The 20,077-nt window shown below is 39.4% G+C and overlaps 1 protein-coding gene across 3 annotated transcripts in view; it reads left to right on the forward strand.

Moving 5' to 3' along the window:
* The window catches only part of PRMT7 (protein arginine methyltransferase 7), a 72,654-nt gene that overhangs the window by 12,348 nt on the left and 40,229 nt on the right, over nucleotides 1-20,077 (forward strand). For all 3 annotated transcript variants that reach the window (XM_043983892.1, XM_043983894.1, XM_043983893.1), the window contains 3 exons: nucleotides 220-256; nucleotides 17,264-17,413; nucleotides 19,611-19,719. In XM_043983892.1, coding sequence (XP_043839827.1) covers nucleotides 220-256; nucleotides 17,264-17,413; nucleotides 19,611-19,719 — 296 coding nt within the window. The remainder of the gene's footprint in view (nucleotides 1-219; nucleotides 257-17,263; nucleotides 17,414-19,610; nucleotides 19,720-20,077) is intronic.

A 20,077-nucleotide genomic window follows, 5' to 3' on the forward strand; every position in this document is an offset into this window, starting at 1 on the left:
AAATCTCTGGCTCTTAATGAGGCTTGTCCTGCAATAAGAAGCAAGGCTTGACTTTTATTGGATCCATCCATACTCCAAGCATGACTGCTGACATAGCTTTTGAGAAGTGTTCATTGTTCTTCTCTGAGTCATAATTGGGTGTCAGAGCAGGGTATAAGTGTATTTTTTTTTAAACCAGAGGTTTCTAATATCTTTTTTTCTTTTTTCTTTTTTTTTTAGATCATCATATGCAGACATGCTGCATGATAAAGACAGAGTGAGTATTAGAAAACTGTATCTTACTAGTATGTTCAAATTATGCCGACTAGAGAGAAATAAGCAAAACTATGCTGTGTAATATGATATAATTTTACCATGTACAGTGTATATATATATTTCAAAATAAGTTTGTAGTTTTCACTCAGACCTTTGGAATCACTTTAGACTGAAGTAGCCAGTTTGGCTTTTAATTATATTTTAAGTTTTTATGCATATTTTTGTTTTCACCTTAGTGTTTCTTTTGTTCTTAGTAGAGTTACAGAGGAATACAGAATGGAGGATTATACTGACCAGATATGCATCAATAAATATCCAGACTTGATTAGCCCATAAAACTATTTTGGGAGTTGGTCCATCCTAGGTGTTGTCTGGGTCATATTGGGATACGTTTTTGGATCTGTGATCCCGTCGATATGGGTACTTCCACCAGAGCCCTCTCACACATATCCCTCCCGCAAATCCCCCACAGAGGGGCTGTCAGCTGCTCTGCTGACCCCTTATAGCTCTCTCTACCTTATATGAATTCTAAGATTCACATGTTTTCAACAATCATAATATACTAATAAAGCCACATAATGATAAGGACTTTCCTTTCCTTTTTTTTTTTTTTTAATTTTTTTAGTGAGGCAATTGGGGTTAAGTGACTTGGCCAGGGTCACACAGCTAGTAAGTGTTAAGTGTCTGAGGCTGGATTTGAACTCAGGTACTCCTGACTCCAGGGCCGGTGCTCTATCCACTGCGTCACCTAGCTGCCCCTTTCCTTTCCTTTTGCTACATGACTGCCTTCCCTTCTCTCTGGTAACGTCCTTTAATTCTCCTGCATTGTTCTTGGTCAGTTTGTTAAGTACTATGACAAACCCATCATACTTCTCTCCATTGAGTTTTGGGTGACCAACAATTTTAATTTTTTGAGATGGTGTCTTTCTATGACTCATATCCTACAGCATCAACAGAAAAATATTGATGTTAAAAAAACAGAGATGCTCTGGGTCATTAAATGTACTACTGCATAGTTTCCAAAAGGCAATCCAGCCTACTCCTCTAATATTCGATTCTGAGACCATATCCATCCATGCTCTGTGTAGTGATGGGCCTACTTTATGACTTGTCCATCCAACTGCAAGACAATAGGCATTCTTCATCCACTGCTATTTTCTTGGACACCTTTTTTGGGGACTAATAAGGTCTCTGATTTTTACCAAGTGTTCTCTCCTCTCTTCTTAAATTATGTTAAAAACGGATCTGTCATTGCCCTTGAAATTGTGTGCCTGCCCCCGCCCCATGGACGGCCTGTGTGTTACTTGGGTGTGGTCTGATGGTTTTTCCCATACCCTGAGAGCTTGGCTACCATTTGTTATGTGGTTACTTCACCGTCACTAATGGAGAAAAGGGTTTGCTATAGAAATACTGAGGGGCCTTTTCCAGTTTTCCTTTCTTCATTGTCATCCTTCCAGGTCCATCCTTAAACACTCGTGTGGTAATCTTGCTTGAAAGGGGTCTCTTGCCAAACCTCTGATGAACTTGTTTCAAAAGGACCAGAGATCCTAATGGAAGGCCCTTGGGGGCAGTATACTCCAACACCCTCCTTTTATAGATGAGGAAATTGAGGTCTGGGGAGGTTAAAAGTGACCTGCTCAGCTTCTTTCATGGTGTTTCATTGTTTTATGAGGTGGTACTTTTGAGAACCTTCCACCATCTTCCTCTTTAATATTTTACAGCCTGCTCTGTCTAGTTGTACTTGATGATATTGTCTCTGCTTTACTGGGCTTGGCCTTGTAGACTCAGTCTCCTTCTCTGCAGCGTCACTACAGAAGACTGACAATGCTGTTAGTTGTGAAGGCCGTCCTAAAAGGCCTTGGTCCTCAGTGTTATCAGATACTTGAGTACTGACTGTCTGAACGGTACTGGAGATGGCAGGGTTTAAAGACTATGGCAGCCAGTCAGGCTGCTCTGTGCTTGTGGTCCCTTCTGCAGGGCAGCTTGGGGTGTCTGCATTAACTGGCACTAATATGGTGAGCCCCTGGGGCTGAGGGGATGGGGTGGGCCCCAGGCTGCCCAAGTAGAGGAGAACTGCCCAGGGGAGAGACAGAGCAGGTCAAAGCTTCCTTGCCAGTCGTCAGCAGCGTTGGGCCCATGAGAGGCCACTATACTTGCAACCTGGGTGAGAGACGGAAACGCATCCTCCTCTCCAAGACTGTAGAGAAGACACACCTCTCCATTTGTCGGTAAGTTCGTAGAGGTCAGGGACTGTTACATTTGTTTTTGTGTTGCCAGTGCCGAGCATAGTGTTGTGTACAGAGTAGACACCTACTAAATGTTGAATTTAATCGACTTATGAGGAGTAGAAGAATGTCAGAGTGCTTGGGGTGATAAAGAAACCCAAACTTGAGGATGCACATGCAGGCCCCTGAGCATCTTAGTAGACACACCTCATAGGAGCTGAGAAGAGTTGTGCAAAGAGGAGATGAGGCCAGGCCTGGCCCACAGACCCATCTGCACATCCCTGGCCTGAAGTCGAGCATGTGCTTTCAACATCCCAAGTTATTCTTCGCTATAGAACAGCATCCTTTTAATAGAAGTTGTCAGAAGAGGAATCGCAGGTGATCTAGGAGAGTGTCAACTTCTCTAGTAGAAGAATATCAGTTCCTTGAGGGCAGAAGTTGTTTTTCAGTTTGTCTTCACATCCTGCACAACTGGCACCGTACTTTGTACACTGGAAGTTCTTGCTAAACGAAGGAATGAACCCCAATAGCATTGGAGAGAAATGATGGCAGATGACGTGAATGCCAGAAATTGCAGGGATATGTGCTTTGGGGAAAGGAGGTGGTCAGAGAGTTGAAGAACCCAGACGCTGCACGGGCTGTATCCACAGAATGTTAAAGGACGAAGAGCAAGGACTACGAGCAGGTGTGGAAGAGGTGGGCTGTGATGCGTGGCGTGCAGCAAATGAATGCACACGTGAATTGATAGATTTATTGAAGTAAAAGAGTGCAAGTAGGGGGGCAGCTAGGTGGCACAGGAGATAAAGCACCGGCCCTGGATTCAGGAGGACCTGAGCTCAAATCCGGCCTCAGACACTTGACACTTACAAGCTGTGTGACCCTGGGCAAGTCACTTAACCCTCATTGCCCCACAAAAAAGAAAAGAAGGAGAAAAAAAAAGAGCTCAAGTAATGAGCACTGTGGTGGAGACCTGTCCTGAGTGGTGGAGCTTGGACGAGAATGTGGGTCCTAACTCCCATCCCAGTGAGCTTTCCACCTGATGACCCTGACTTTGGTGGGTATCAACTCTCTGAAGTTTACTGTGCCTCAAAAACACCACATTTTCTAGTATATCCGTCTTTATTCTAACTGTTTTTGGTTCTTGTAACTAAAGGAGGCACCAGTCCTGGGAGGAATCAGGCTTGTGGAGAAGGCCAGGCTTGAGCTCTGCCACCAAGGAGCAGCTTTGCTGCTTACTCCCGGAGAGGGTCACTGAATCTTGCCGGGCCTCAGTTTCCTCAGCTTTAAGGGGTGTTGGATATAATCTTTAGGGTACTTCCTCTGGCGCTGGTGGTGCTTCTGCTTCTTGTTCATGCAGTCCTTCCAAGTGGCCAGGAGATGTCCTTTCATACTTTACTAAATTGCCAGGACAGAGTGAGCCTTAGAATGAATACTCTTGAAGCCACATGGTCAGTGATGTGGAGCACATAGCAGAGAGCTGTACTTCTTTTTAACTCCATTCAGAATATAGGTAGGTCACTTGCTCCCCTATATCAGGGTATTTGTGTGTATTTTTATGGTAGGAAATTTATAAATGTTTTTGGACTTAATGGTTCAAAATTAAATATAAAGTTATTTCATGTAATTCTCTGGAAAAATGAGACTGCCCCTTCTTTCTAGAAAGCCACATCCTAGTTGTGTGTGTTTAGGGAGACAGAAAAGGACCAGTAGTCCTTGGTCTGCTGTGGCAGGGCAGTGTCATTTGTAGTGACAGAATTATACCCATCCCTCATTTTGGACATTGCCAAGGACTTTGGCCCAAGACCCTCCTTTGCTGGATTGTCAGAAGCTGTGGCTGCTGAGGATGTGATAGGTCCCAGCAGGGGCTGGGCTGGAAACAGGTCCCAGAGGTTGCTGCTGCTCAGGATCTGGGAGGGACTGGAAGTTGATGTGGGGGCTCATCCAGCATGTGGTTTGGCTCAGTCAGCACATGTGACCCCCTTTTCTCCCTCATTACACATTCATATTTTTTTTAAATCATAAAAGTATTTTAGTATTTTCTAGTTACATGTAGAGATAGTTTTCAACATTTGTTTTTATAAGATTCCTAGTTTCAAATTTTTCTCCCTCCCTCTCCTCCCTCCCCAAGACTGCAATCAATCTAATTTAGGTTATATATGTACAATCACATTAAACATATTGCTGCATTAGTCATGCAGTGAAAGAAGAATCAGAGCAAAACGGGAAAACCTCAAAAAGGAAAAACAAAAAAAAGTAGAGTATGGTTCAATCTGTATCTAGATTCCATAGTTGTGTGTTTTTTTTTTTTCTGGATTTGGAGAGTATTTTCCATCCTGAGTCCTTTGGATATATCTTGGACCATTATATTGCTGAGAAGAGTCAAGTCTATCACAGCTGATCAACACACAATGTTGTTGATACTGATCACACATTCATCTAAAGCAATTACTATTGGCCAGTGTGAGATTCAGGTTATAATGCTTATTATGAAACCATGGACCTGTAGCATTCAATAATGATAATACTAATGACAACTAGCTCTTATTCAGCACTTTAAGGTTTGCATAGCATTATATGTTAGCTCATTTAATCCTCACTCTATAAGGTAGGTGCTATATGATCCCCATTTTACAGGTGAGAAACTGAGGCCAACTGAGGTTGTGACTAGCCCAGGGTCACACAGCTAGGAAGTGTCTGAGGTCAGATTTGAACTCAGGTTTTCCTGACTGCGTCCAGAGGCTTTGTTCACTGCATCATCAGCTGCTTTGGATTCCATAGATAGTTCTCATAATAATGATAATAACAGTTAGAACAAGGATATTTTAAAGAATACCTATAGTATTATTAGGGGTGGGCATTACCCCTTGTATTATCAACACATTCATGACACCTAAGATCTCTCAGAATCTTTGGCATTGGCGTGTATGGACATTTGCGTCCAGTTCAGCAGTTATAGAATTCTTTAAACTCCCTCCTCATTCATTGGCTTTCTCATTTTCTATTCTTCTCTCTACTTGCCTTCACCAGTATTCTGATGTTATGGATAACTCTGGGGGAAAGGACAAACCCTCTTAACTCAGGGTTATCTTCTGAATCATGTGAGGAACAGGATTCTGGACAAGGTAGGGACAACTTTTTCTCCAGTTCAGGGGCCTCCACCCTCAGCTTCTCTGTTTTCAGATTTCTTGTGTCATTTAAAAACTTTTTTTTTTTGACTCTGAAAAGTTGATTTTATTTTTTGGCATGCCTCCTTCCTTGTACAGTCACTAATAAACAACACCAAATAGATGACTTTTTCTAGAACTTTTAGAAAATATCAAGTGAATTTTCAAGTGAAGTTTGTTGTTAAAAACTTCTTTTTCTTAAAATGATCACAGCAGGATTTAGTCACTTCTAGATGAAGTCATGTTATAGACAGTTTCACTTTTGTGTTTGATTTTCTTTGGTGTCCCAGTTCTGGGGGGCATTTAGGCCAGGGGTGGTTCTTAACCCTTTGTGTGTGTCCTGGACACCTGAGGTGGCAGCATGATAAAGCCTATGGTTAGAACCCTTCTCTGAATTATGTTTCTAAGAGCTTAAAATAAAGTACAGAAGATTGCAAAGGAAAGCAATTATATTGATAAATAGTTATCAAAATATTTTAAGAATCAAGCTCACAGGTTAAGCACAGGCTAGGAACCCCTGATTTTGAAGAACTGCCATACTGATTTTATGGTGAAATTTTCCTTGTATACATTGTATTTGTGATAATGCCATGAGTGAGCCTGTGAAAGCAAATAAATAGACACAGAGCTATTATGCACTACCAGATTTTTTTGTTTTTTGCAACTATTCCTTGTCATTTGAGTAGTTTCGGTAAGTGCTTGTTCACCAGCAGGCCCTCTGCTCTGTTATACAGTGAAACTCACATTATGATTCACCCAAGTCCTGGTTTCACCATAATTTGGGGAAATTATATTGATTTCTTCAAGTTGTGTTGGTTTTGCTGTACTGGAAACTATAGTTTGTTTCCTTGGAAACTTGAGAACTAGAAATAACTGTCATATGTTTGTGTAAAAGCCATCCTTGGGTTCTTGACATCATTTGAAGAAATGGGGCAGCACTGTAGCATGCCCTGGCAAATCCTTGCATGCTTAAAGCCTCTGGGACAGTGTACTGACTTCAGCACTTTATCAGTGCTTGCTTTTAAGCTGTAACCTGGTTTTTACAGCACCAGTCATAGTTTTTCTGCTGCTTCTAAAAGAAATCATGGCTTTTGTGGATTCTGTAACAGTAGTGCCTGGAGAATTTCAGTTCTTATGCTCAGAATGTGGAATTGTCTTGCATCATTGTATGAATTAGAGTAACCAAGTCTTTCACAGTTGATCATCATTGCAATATTACTATTACTGCACACAATGATCTCCTGATTTTTCTCACTTCACTTTGCATCAGTTCATACAACATTGCCATAGCTTTCCTGAAACCACCTGCCTCATCATTTCTTAATTAGTATTCCAGCACAATCATATGCCACAGCTTGTTCAGCCATTCCCCAATTGATGAGTATCCCCATAATTTCCAATTCTTTGCCACCACAAAAAGAGCTGTTATAAATATTTTTGTACATATAGGTCCTTTACCTTTTTAAAAAAAATTTATTTACAAATTTTTATTATTATTATTATTATTATTATTTTTTTGTGGGGCAATGAGGGTTAACTCAGGTCCTCCTGAATCCAGGGCTGGTGCTTTATCCACTATGCCACCTAGCTGCCCCTCTTATTTTTATAAATTTGACTCAGTTCCTATATATTTGATTTATGAGATCTTTTTTTTTTAAATTTTTTTTTTTAGTGAGGCAATTGGGGTTAAGTGACTTGCTCAGGGTCACACAGCTGGTAAGTGCTAAGTGTCTGAGGCCAGATTTGAACTCAGGTACTCCTGGGCCGGTGCTCTATCCACTGCACCACCTAGCTGCCCCAGATTTATGAGATCTTTATCAGAGAAATGTGCTATAAAATTTTTTTGATATTCATTATCTCTGGCTTTTTTTAGCAAAATGTAGTTTCCCTGATTATTCCTTTTAATTAGGTCTTTTTTGCTTTTCCTTGTCTGACATCATGATTGCTACTCTTGCCTTTTTTACTTCCAGTAAAGCCTAATAGATTTTGCTCCACCTCTTTAACTCTGTGTGTGTTTTTCTGTTTCAAGTCTATGTCTTGTAAACAACATATTGTTGGATTCTGGTTTAATCCATTCTGCTGTCTGCTTCTTTTTTTTTTTCCAGGGCAGTTGGGGTTAAGTGACTTGCCCAGGGTCACACAGCTAGTAAGTGTCAAGTGTCTGAGGCCAGATTTGAATTCAGGTCCTCCTGAATCCAGGGCTGGTGCTCTATCCACTGCACCATCTAGCTGCCCCCTGTCTGCTTCTGTTTTATGGGTGAAATCATCCCATTCACATTCACAGTTATGGTTACTAACTGTGTATTTCCTTTCATCCTATTTTCTTCTGTTTATCCTTCTCTCTCTTTTTATCCTGTTCCTCCTCAAAAGTCTATTTTGCTTCTAACCAATGCCTCCCTTAATCCACCCTTCTTTTTCTCTCTGCCAAATATATCTTATCCCCATCCCCTCCTATTTCCCTACTAGTCAAGATAGATTTCTATACCCAATTGAGAGTATATGTATATTCTCTTTGAACCAATTTCAATGAGAGTGAGGTTCAAACATTGCATTCCTTCTGCTCCTCCCTTCATTTTCCCTTCACTATGAAAGCTCTTCCTTGCATTCCTCTTTTGTGTGAGGACGTTTTCCCTATTCTACTTTCCCCTTCCCCCCTTCCCATTGCATTCCTTTTTCATCCCTTCATTTTTTTGGGAGATCATCCCAACATAATTGACACACTCATGCCCTCTGTCTTTGTAGATGCCTTCTACCTGTCCTAATAATAATGATTTTAGGTGTTGCATGTATCTTCTTCCCATACAGGAATGTAAACAGTTTAACTTTATTGAGCCTCTCATGATTACTCTTTCATGTTTAGCATATTATGCTTTTCTTGAGTTTTGTGTTTGAATATCAGATTTTCTGTTCAGCTCAGGTTTTTTCATAAGGAATGCTTGAAAGTTCTCTGTTTCATTAAATATTCTTTTTTTTCCCCCCTGAAGTATTATACTCAGTTTTGCTGGGTAGGTGATTCTTAGTTTTAATCTTAACTCCTTTGCTTTCTGGACTATAATATTCCATGCCCTCCACTCCTTTTACATGAAAGCTGCTAAAATATGTGTCATCCTGACTGACAATGATATTCGAGTCATTTCTTTCTAGCTGTTTGTAATATTTTCTCCTTGACATGGGATCTCTGGAATTATCTATAATATTCCCAGGAGTTTTCATTTTGGGATCTCTTTTAGGAGGTGATCAGCTGTTTCTTTTCATTCCTATTTTACTCTCTTGGTAATTTCTTGAAATACAATGTCTAGCCTCTTTTTTGATCTTGACTTTCTGGTAGTTCAGTAATTCTTAAATTATTTCTCTTCCATCTCTTTTCCAGATCACTTGTTTTTCCAGTGAGATATTTCACATTTTTCCCTATTTTTTCACTTGTTTGATTTTGTTTTATTGTTTATTGCTGTTTCATGGATTTTTTAACTTCCAGTTGTCCAATACTAATTTTTAAGGAATTATTTTCTTCAGTGAGCTTTTCCCTTTTTTTTCCTATTTGGCCAATTGTACTTTTTTTTTTCATATAAGGTATTTTATTTTTCCGTTACATGTAAAGATAGTTCTCAACTTTCGTTTATACAAGCTTTACAATTTCAGATTTTTCTCCCTCCCTCCCCTCCCTCCCCCCTCCCCTAGACAGCAGGCAATCTGATATAGGTTATATCTATATATATATATATATATACATACATACATATATATATATATATATATATATATATATACACACACACACACATATATATCCAATTGTACTTTTGAAGGAGTTCTTTTCTTCAGTGAATTTTTGTACCTCTGTTTCCATTTGGCCTACTCTACCAATCTTTTTTTTTTTTTTTAGTGAGGTAATTGGAGTTAAGTGACTTGCCCAGGGTCATACAGCTAATAAGTGTTAAGTGTCTGAGGCCAGATTTGAATTCAGATACTCCTGAATCCAAGGCCGGTGCTCTATCCACTGCACCACCTAGCTGTACCTACTCTATCAATCTTATCTCTTCCTTTAACTTCTAGGAATTCATGTTGAGTTTGGGTCCAATTAGCATTCCTCTTTAAAGCTTTGGTTGTAGGGATTTTCACACTGTTATCTTTTGAGTTTATGTCTTGGTCTTCACTGCCACCATAGTATCTTTTTATGGGCAAGTTATTTTTTCATTGTTTGCTTATTTTTGTAGCCTATTTCTTGAATTTGAATTCTCTCCACTGGAACTGTGACCCACAGCTGTATATTGGTAATAGAGTTTCCAATCAGTGCCTGCATGGGGTTCTCTGTAATCTCTTTCTTTCTTTCTTTTTATTATTATTATTTTTTATTTGTCATTTATTTTACTTTTTCCAGTTACATGTAAGGGTAGTTTTCAACATTCATTTTCATAAAATTTAGAGTTCCAAATTTTTCTCCTTCCCTCCCTCCCTTTCCTCCCCCCTCCACAAGATTGCAACCAGGTTATATGTGTACAACCACAAGTGTTCTTTTTATCAGTTCTTTCTATGGGGGTGTATAGTAAGCTTCCTCATTAGTTCCTTGGGATTGTCTTGGATCATTGCATTGCTGAGAGTAGTTAAGTCATTCACAATTGCTCATTGAACAATACTGCTATCACTATGCACAATGTCCTCCCATCTCTGCTCACTTCACTATACATCGATGTTCATTAGTCTTTCCAGGTTTTTCTGGGATCATCCTGTTTGTCATTTCCTATAGCACAAGACCATTCCACCATAACTATGTAGCACAGCTTCTTCCATCATTCCCCAATTGATGGACATTTCCTTGATTCTCAATTCTTAGCCTCCAGAAAGAGTTGCTTTAAATAATTTTTGTACAATTTTTTCCCCTTTTCTCTTTTTCATGATTACTCTCGGCTGGCAGCTCACCTCAGCAAAGCTCGGCTTAGTGGGGAGCTCCTCAGCATAGGTCGGCTCATTGGGCAGCTCAACACTGTTGCAACTCGACACAGCTGAGAGTGGGGCAGCTGAGAGCAGTAAGAAGCTTGCAATCGTGAACCCTGTGCCCCAGGAGCAGACTTCAACTTGATAAGTTTAAAAATAGCCTACAACATGAGCAAGAAACAAAAAAGGACCCTTACCATTGACAACTTCTATGGTGAAAGGGAAGACCAAAACTCAAACGCAGATGAGTTGGTCAATATGCCCACAAGTCAAGACTTAAGAGGGAAGATGATCTTGTCTCAAGACCAAAAAGCCTTCTTTGAAGAGCTCAAAAAGGCTTTTAAAAACCAAATAAGAGAGGTAGAAGAAAAAATGGAAAAAGAAATGAGAAATGAGATTTATACTGCAAAAAGAAGCACAAAAAATGACTGAGGAAAACAATTCCTTAAAAAATACAATTGGCCAAATGAGAGAAAAAATTAGCCAACCAGAAAAAGAAGTGCAAAAGCTTACTGTGGAAAATAAGGCCTTAAAAATTAAAATTGAGGGGTGGCTAGGTGGCACAGTGGATAGAGCACCGGCCCTGGAGTCAGGAGTACCTGAGTTCAAATCCGGCCTCAGACACTTAACACTTACTAGCTGTGTGACTCCGGGCAAGTCACTTAACCCCAATTGCCTCACTAAAAAAAAAAAAAATTAAAATTGAGCAGATGGAAGCAGATAACTCCATGAGACAACAAGAATCTGATGAGCAGAATCAAAAGACTGAAAAAAAAAGAAGAAAATGTGAAATACCTCATTGGAAAAACAACTGACCTGGAAAATAGGTCCAGGAGAGATAATCTGAGAATTAGTGGACTACCTAAAAGCCATGATCAAGAAAAGAGTCTAGACACCATATTCCAGGAAATTATTAAGGAGAACTGCCCTGAAATTGCAGAATCAGGATAAAATCATCATTGAAAGAATCCCCGAACACCTCCTGAAAGAGACCCCAAAAGGAATACTTCAAGGAATATTGCTGCCACATTCCAGAATTATCAGGTGAAGGAGAAAATACTCCAAGCAGCCAGAAAGAAACCATTTAAATACCACGGAGCCACAGTCAGGATTGCACAGGACCTGGCAGCTTCAGCATTAAAGGATCACAGGGCTTGGAATATGATATACAGGAATGCAAAAGAGCTTGGATTACAACCCAGGATCAACTACCCAGCAAAATTGATCATTCTCTTTCAGAGGAAAAGATGCACATTTAATGAACTAGGGTACTTCCAAGGCTTCCTGAGAAAAAGACCAGAAATGAACAGAAAATTTGATTTCCAAATACAAGACTCTAGAGAAATATAAAGAGGCAAACAAGGGGGAGAAAAGGATTGTTCAGTGATGTTAAATAGATTGAGTCTATATGAGGGAGGATAATACTTTTAACTCTTGAGATCTGTATCTCTGTAAAGGTATTGTTATTAAATCAACTTTGACGTGATGATGTAAAGAAACTTAAGGGGCAGAATAAAAGAAGACTAGGGGGAGGAGAGGAAGGGAGAGGTGGAATGGGGTTAATTATATCATAGGAAGAGGCACAAAAAGAACCCATTACAACAGAGGGAAAAAAGGGAGGGGTGGGCATTTTTGCAACCTTACTCTCATCAGACTTGGTTCAGGGAGGGAATAGAATACACACCCATTTATATAAAGAAACTTATCTTACTCTGTAAGGAAACAAAAGGGGAAGGGGGAAAAGGGTGGTATTGATAGAAGGGAGGGCACAAGTCAGGGGAAAAGGGGCAAGAAAAAGAAGGGCAGCTGATTAAAGGGAGGGCAGATTGAGGGAGGCAGTGGTCAGAAGCAAAACAGTGGTCAAGTGGAATAGGGGGAAAGAAGGGGGAAAAGAGTATAAGGGGGGGGGCAGCTAGGTGGCACAGTGGATAAAGCACTGGCCCTGAATTCAGGAGTACCCGAGTTCAAATCCAGCCTCAGACACTTGACACTTAACTAGCTGTGTGACCCTGGGCAAGTCACTTAAGCCCCATTGCCTGCAAAAAACCAAAATAAACCAAAACAAAAAACCAATAATGAGACAACATACCAAAATATATGGGATATAGCCAAAGCAGTGCTTAGGGGAAATTTTATAGCTCTAAGAGCTTACATGAATAAAAAAGAGTAAGAGGAGATCAATGAATTGGGCATGCAACTTAAAAAGCTAGAAAAAGAACAAATCAGAAATCCCCAATTAAATACTAAATTAGAAATCCTGAAAATTAAAGGAGAAATTAATAAAATTGAAAGCAAAGAAAACTATAGAATTAATCAATAAAACTAAGAGCTGGTTTTATTAAAAAAAACCAATAAAATAGATAAACCACTGGTTAATTTGATTAACAAAAAGAAAGAAGAAAACCAAATTACCAGTATCAAAAATGAAAAGGGTGATGTTACCACCAATGAAGTGGAAATTAAAGCAATAATTAGGAATTATTTTGCCCAACTGTATGCCAATAAATTTGACAATCTAAATGAAATGGATAAATATTTACAAAAATACAAACTGCCTAGGTTAACTGAAGAGGAAATAAAATCCTTAAATAAGCCCATATTAGAAATTGAACAAGCCATTAATGAACTCCCTAAGAAAAAATCCCCAGGGCCAGATGGGTTTACAGGTGAATTCTACCAAACATTTAAAGAACAACTAATTCCAATATTATACAGATTATTTGGAAAAATAGGTGAAGGAGTTCTACCAAATTTGTTTTATGACACAAATGTGGTGATACCAAAACCAAGCAGAGCAAAAACAGAGAAAGACAATTATAGACCAATTTCCCTAATGAATATTGATGCTAAAATCTTAAATAAGATATTATTAGCAAGGAGATTACAGCAAGTGATCACCAGGATAATATACTATGACCAGGTGGGATTTATACCAGGAATGCAGGGCTGGTTCAACATTAGGAAAACTATTAACATAGTCGACCACACCAATAAGAAAACCTAACCAAAATCATATGATTATCTCAATAGATGCAGAGAAAGCTTTTGACAAAATACAGCACCCATTCCTAATAACACTAGAGAGCTTAGGAATAGGTGGAGCTTTCCTTAAAATAATAAGCAGTATCTACCTAAAACCATAAGCAAGAATTATATGTAATGGAGATAAGTTAGAGGCCTTTCCAGTAAGATCAGGGGTGAAACAGGGATGTCCATTATCACATCTGTTATTTAATATTGTACTAGAAATGTTAGCTTTAGCAATCAGAGAAGAAAAAGGAATTAAAGGAATTAGAATAGGCAAGGAGGAAACAAAACTATCACTCTATGCAGATGATATGATGGTATACTTAAAGAATCCTAGAGAATCAACTCAAAAATTACTTGAAACAATTAACAACTTTAGCAGAGTAGCAGGATATAAATCCACATAAATCATCAGCATTTCTATACATGACCAACAAAGTCCAGCAGCAAGAAATAGAAAGAAATTCAATTTAAAATAATGGTAGATAATATAAAATACTTAGGAGTCTACTTGCCAAGACAAACCCAGGAACTTTATGAACACAATTACAAAACACTTTTCACACAAATCAAATCAGATCTAAAAAACTGGAAAGAGATCAATTTCTCATGGATAGGCTGAGCTAATATAATAAAAATGACAATTCTACTTAAATTAACGTACTTATTCAGTGCCATACCAATCAGACTACCTAAAAATTATTTTATAGAGCTAGAAAAAATAATAACAAAATTCATCTGGAAAAACAAAAAGTCAAGAATAGCAAGGGAAATAATGAAAAAAAATGCACAGAAAGGTGGGTTAGCTGTACCAAATCTGGAGCTCTACTATAAAGCGGCAGTCATCAAAACTATCTGGTACTGGCTAAGAAATAGAGTGGAGGACCAATGGAATAGGCTAGGCACAGGAGACAGTAGTAAATGACATTAGTAATGTACTGTTTCATAAACCCAAAGACCCCAGCTCCTGGGATAGGAATTCAGTATTTGACAAAAACTGCTGGGAAAACCAGAAGATAGTATGTCAGAAATTAGGCATAGACCAACATCTGACACCTTATACTAAAATAAGGTCAAAATGGGTACATGATTTAGACATAAGAGGTGATACCATAGGTAAATTAGGAGAAAAGGGAATAGTCTCCCTTTCAGATCTTTGGAAAGGAGAGCAGTTTATGACCAAACAAGAGATAGAGAATATTATGAAATGCAAAATGGATGATTTTGATTACATTAAATTAAAAAGGTTTTGTACAAACAGAAGCAATGCATCCAAAATTAGAAGGGATGCAGAAAACTAGGAAACAATTTTTATGGCCAGTACTTCTGATAAAGGCCTCATTTCTAAAATATATAGGGAACTAAATCAAATTTATATGAATCCAAGTCATTCCCCAATTGAGAAATGGTCAAAGGATAGCAATAGGCAGTTTTCTGATGAAGAAATCAAAGCTATCTATTGGCATATGAAAAAAATGCTTTAAATCACTATTGATTAGAGAAATGCAAATTAAAACAACTCTGAGGTACCACCTGAAACCTATCAGATTGGCTAATATGACAAAAAAGGAAATAAATATTGGAGAAACTGTGGAAAAATTGGAACACTAATGCATTGTTGGTGGAGTTGTGAACTGGTCCAGCCATTCTGGAGAGCAATTTGGAATTATGCCCAAAGGGCTATAAAGCTGTGCATACCCTTTGACCCAGCAATACCACTTTTGGGTCTTTTTCTGAAAGAGATCATAAAAAAGGGAAAAGGACCCACATGTACAGAAATATTTATAGCTGCTCTTTTTGTGGTGGCAAGGAATTGGAAATTGAGGGGATGTCCATCAATTGGGGAATAGCTGAACAAGTTGTGGTATATGAATGTAGTGGAACTCTATTGTGGTGTAAGGAACGATGAGCAGGTGGAGTTCAGAGAAACTTGGAAGGACTTGCATGAACTGATGATGAGTGAGATAAGCAGAACCAGAAGAACATTATACACAGTATCATCAACATTATGTGTTGATCAACTGTGATAGACTAGATTCTTTTCACCAATCCAATGGAACAAGAAAGGTCCAAAGGACTCATGATGGAAAAGACTCTCCAAATCCAGGGGAAAAAAAGGAACTGTGGAATATGGATGCTGAATGGACCATACTATTTCTTTTGTTTTTGGTGCCATTGGTTTTCTGATTTGAGGTTTTTCCTTTGTGTTCTGATTCTTCTTGTATAACATGACTAATGGAGAAATATGTTTAATGTTATTATGTATATATAACCTATATCAGATTGCCTGCTGTCTAGGGGAGGGGGGGACATAGGGAGGGAGGGAAAAAATTTGAAATTGGAAATCTTATATAAACAAATGTTGAAAACTATTTCTATGTGTAACTGGAAAATAATAAAATACTTTTATTTAAAAACAAAAAAAACAAATAAAAAAAAGAAAGTTAGGAATTTTGTTACACTCAGTTTCTGACACAAGCTAAGTGTTTAACAAATGCTATTGACTGACTAAACTAGAGATTATAATTTCTGTAAAACAAAGTTTAATAGTATTTTTACCTTAATGAAATTTTGTGAAATGGAGCAATAATACAATTTAATAAAAATTAAACTTTCTGGGGCAGCTCGGTGGCGCAGTGGATAAAGCACTGGCCCTGGATTCAGGAGTACCTGAGTTCAAATCCGGCCTCAGACACTTGACACTTATTAGCTGTGTGACCCTGGTCAAGTCACTTAACCCCCATTGCCCCGCAAAAACCAAAAAAAAATTAAACTTTCTTTAATAAAAAAACCCAACCAAACAAAAACAAGTTGCTGCTTGGGGCGGGGGGGGGGGGGCTAGGTGGCGCAGTGAATAAAGCACTGGCCTTGGATTCAGGAGTACCTGAGATCAAATCTGGCCTCAGACACTTGACACTTATTAGCTGTGTGACCCTGGGCAAGTTACTTAACCCCCATTGCCCCGCAAAAAACCCCCAACCAAACAAAGAAACAAGAAGTTGCTGCTCAAGGCATGATAGTTTGGGTTAAATGACTGTGGAGGTCTTGTCTTCTGTCACTATGAGGTTCTTGGATTCTGCCTTCTCAGTTAGGGGCTGGGCTGTAGGGAAGCTTCAGAGAAGGCTGTCTCTAACCCTGGCTGTGGGCTCTTTGGAGTACAGAGGGCTGAGGCCCTGGCTGCCCTTGACTGAGGGAGATGAAAGTCAGTCTGTGGTCTCCCAGGCTTTGGCTGCTTGGGGCCTGTGAGGCTTGGGCTCAGGCCTGGAGGCCGGAGAGCCAGGAGATTGGCTCAGCCTTTTCTTGTCCCTCTCCCGCCTCCCCCCTTCATTCTTTGTTAAAAGCATGTTTGCCTTTTAATAAGGATTTCTCTAAGATGCAATACAAGAGATCTCTGATGGAGGGGCTTCAGAAATTGAAGATGGGGGGTGTGCTTTGGATGAGGTTGTAGAGAGACTCCTTTGGGACTTGGAGTTTACCTGTTACCTCCTCAAAGCACTTGTTCCCCTCCTTACCCTGATTTGGACATCAGGAATGTTGGCTTGCCGACGTCCTTCAGGGTGAAGGACTTCATTAGGTGAAGGTCTTAACAAAATTGAGACTGGATTCTAGTTATTTGAAGACAGTACTTGAAATAACGAATCTCTCTTTCTTTTTTCTCAGAATGTAAAGTATTATCAGGGCATTCGGGCCGCCGTGAGGAGGGTGAAAGAAAGAGGACAGCCGGCAATAGTTCTGGATATCGGCACTGGCACAGGACTTCTGTCAATGATGGCAGTCAGCGCCGGGGCTGATTTCTGCTACGCTATTGAGGTGAGCCTCATTTAGCCACATGCGTCTGCTCCCCTGTAGGCAGCGGTGGTGGAGCCATTGCTCGGGAAAGACGTAGGTGAGTCACTTGTCCAGGGCCGTTGGGCTCTGGGTCTCTTTTCCACTGCATGGTGGTCTTGCTGTTCCTCACACAAGACCCTCCATCCCCTGACTCTGGGCCTTTTCTCTGGCTGGCCACAGTGCCTGGAGTCCTCTCCCTCCTGGCTTCCCTGGCAATCCCCCTTCATGCTGGGGTCTTTCCTGTAAGACCACCTCCACTTTGTATCCCCACTCTTAGCACAGTGCCTGGCCCTGCTGGTGCTTAAGGAATGCATGTGGACTTGGCAACAACAAGGAAGATCATCACCATTTGTGACCAGCACAAATGCTTTTAGACTTGAAAAAATAAGCTGGAGAGATGAGGGCCATAGTTTAAAATTTAATTTCTCCAATGATTGAGTTACTGATTAAACACATTTGGTTCTAGAAAAAAAGCACATTCTTTTTCAGCCCTTTCCTGTCCTATTTGACAACATCCTTTTTTAGGTTTGTGTAGCATTTTATTGTTTATAAAATGCATTCCCACAGACCAGGAGCTCCTTTAGAGCTGGATCTGTTTGGTTTTTGCCTTTCTTTGTCTCCTCAGTGCTTAGCACAGTGCCTGGAGCACACAATGGGTGCTTAATAAATGTTTATTGACTGATATCGTTTGTTCCTTACAAGTGTCATGTGATATAAAAAGATTTAGGACCTGAGAGTCAGCAGAGACCTGGGTTCAAATTCCACCTCTTATATATACTGTGTGCCTATAGTCAAGTTACTTTAACTGTCTGAGTTCATTTAGCATCTTCCTCCATAAAGTGGAGATAATTGTACCTGGGTAACCTGCCCCAAAGGGCACTTCAAGGAGCTTACAAAATATTGTATGATAAGGCATCTTTATGGGCCTTTATCAAGAACTGTTTTGCTTTGTTAGTTTTTACTATCTCCTTTCTGTTATAATATACATCATCTGTAACATGTACCCTCTGCAGAGGCCCTCCCTTTGCAAGACTAATGTCAAAAGCGTCGGTTCATGAGGACAAAAAAAAAAAATCGCCCCTCTGGACAAAACTTTTCTCTCTTCCTTTTCTATATTATTGTTCACATATTAATAAGTTAGCAATAGTTATTATATTCTTTTTACTGTTCCGTCAAGGAAACATTTTGTTTCTTGAGGAACAACAGGGGGGACTGTAATGATTGGAATGACGCCACCTACTGGAGACTTGCTGTGGAGAGCTCCACCATGAGGAAAATGCCTCAGAGGCATTGTGGCTTTTCCTTGGCGTCAGGAAATGACGCTTGCTCATGGGTGCTGTCTATCAAGTCTACCAGCCAATCAACTGGAGGAGCCTCCTATGGTCTGGGAGGAGACAGGAAGGAGGAAAGGGAGCCTGCGCAGAGAGCGCGGGGCCTTTTTGGCTTCCGGACTTGATGGTGGTGGCGGCAGAGGACTTCACAGGAGATTTGAGGAAAGATAGGAATGCCAGACTGTTAGAATTCTGTTCTCAATCTTTTTCTTTCTATTTTCCAATAAACCCTTAAAAACCTAAACTCGTTTTATCAGTGATTTTTAGTCAGTTTCCCCCAAACTGGGGGAACACATTAGAATCCACATTTAGAATCTTAAATTACACACATCAGTGGCTTTATTCTCAGGTAGATCTTGAGCGGTTGGGACATTTGCCTCATCTGTAACATTGAAGTTAATTTCAAGAATCATCCTGTGAAGATTAACTCACCTTTCTCTTTGAATCTGGAGTTTACTTGGCTTGTTACTATTGCTTTACTATTATTTTTATTACAATCACAAATGATAATGATGAATACAGTAACACTTTAGATTCCATCTTTTCTCTGAGTTTCTTTTTTTCCTACAACTCTGAATTTCTACAAAAGAAATTCTTTTTTATACTTTAAATGAGATAGTTGGATTCTTACTTATTTGGTTAAGATAAGCCTAAAATACATTTTTATATAATAAAAAATGGAAACATGGGCACACTACTGAATCAGAGGAATAAATTAATTCTGTTACAGCCTTGTCTTCAGCTCCCTAAATTCAAGCCCAGGGATCATTATCTGGAGGCAATTTCAGTTGTTTCAAGAGTATGTAGTAATCTCTGATTTCAGCTTTGATTTTGGCTTCTTATTTCAGGTTTTCAAACCTATGGCTGATGCTGCTGTGAAGATTGTGGAAAAAAATGGCTTCAGTGATAAAATTAAGATCATTAATAAACATTCTACTGAAGTCACTGTGGGGCCAGGTAAGGGTTATGGATTCCTTTCTCAAACGTCTCACTGGCTTATTTCTGCATGAGGGGGCATGTAATATCAAAACTTAGAAATCATGGAATCTTAGAGATAATTTAGAAGTTATCCACTAACTTAACCACATCATGAATCCCTGACAAGTGATCATTCTAACCTTTGCATGAAGACTTTATTTCTTTATTAGGCAGTTCTAATTGACAGGAAATTTTGCTCTATATTGAGTCAAAATCTTATCTTTTTATAACTTTCCCCTTTGCTTCTCGATCTGCTCTGGGGCCAAAAGAAACAAATATGATCCCTGGTCTCTCATGATATGCATTCAAGTACTTGAAAGACAGCTGCCATAGTTCA

The sequence above is a fragment of the Dromiciops gliroides genome, chromosome 2 (assembly GCF_019393635.1).
Source record: "Dromiciops gliroides isolate mDroGli1 chromosome 2, mDroGli1.pri, whole genome shotgun sequence".
Lineage (NCBI taxonomy): Eukaryota > Metazoa > Chordata > Mammalia > Microbiotheria > Microbiotheriidae > Dromiciops > Dromiciops gliroides.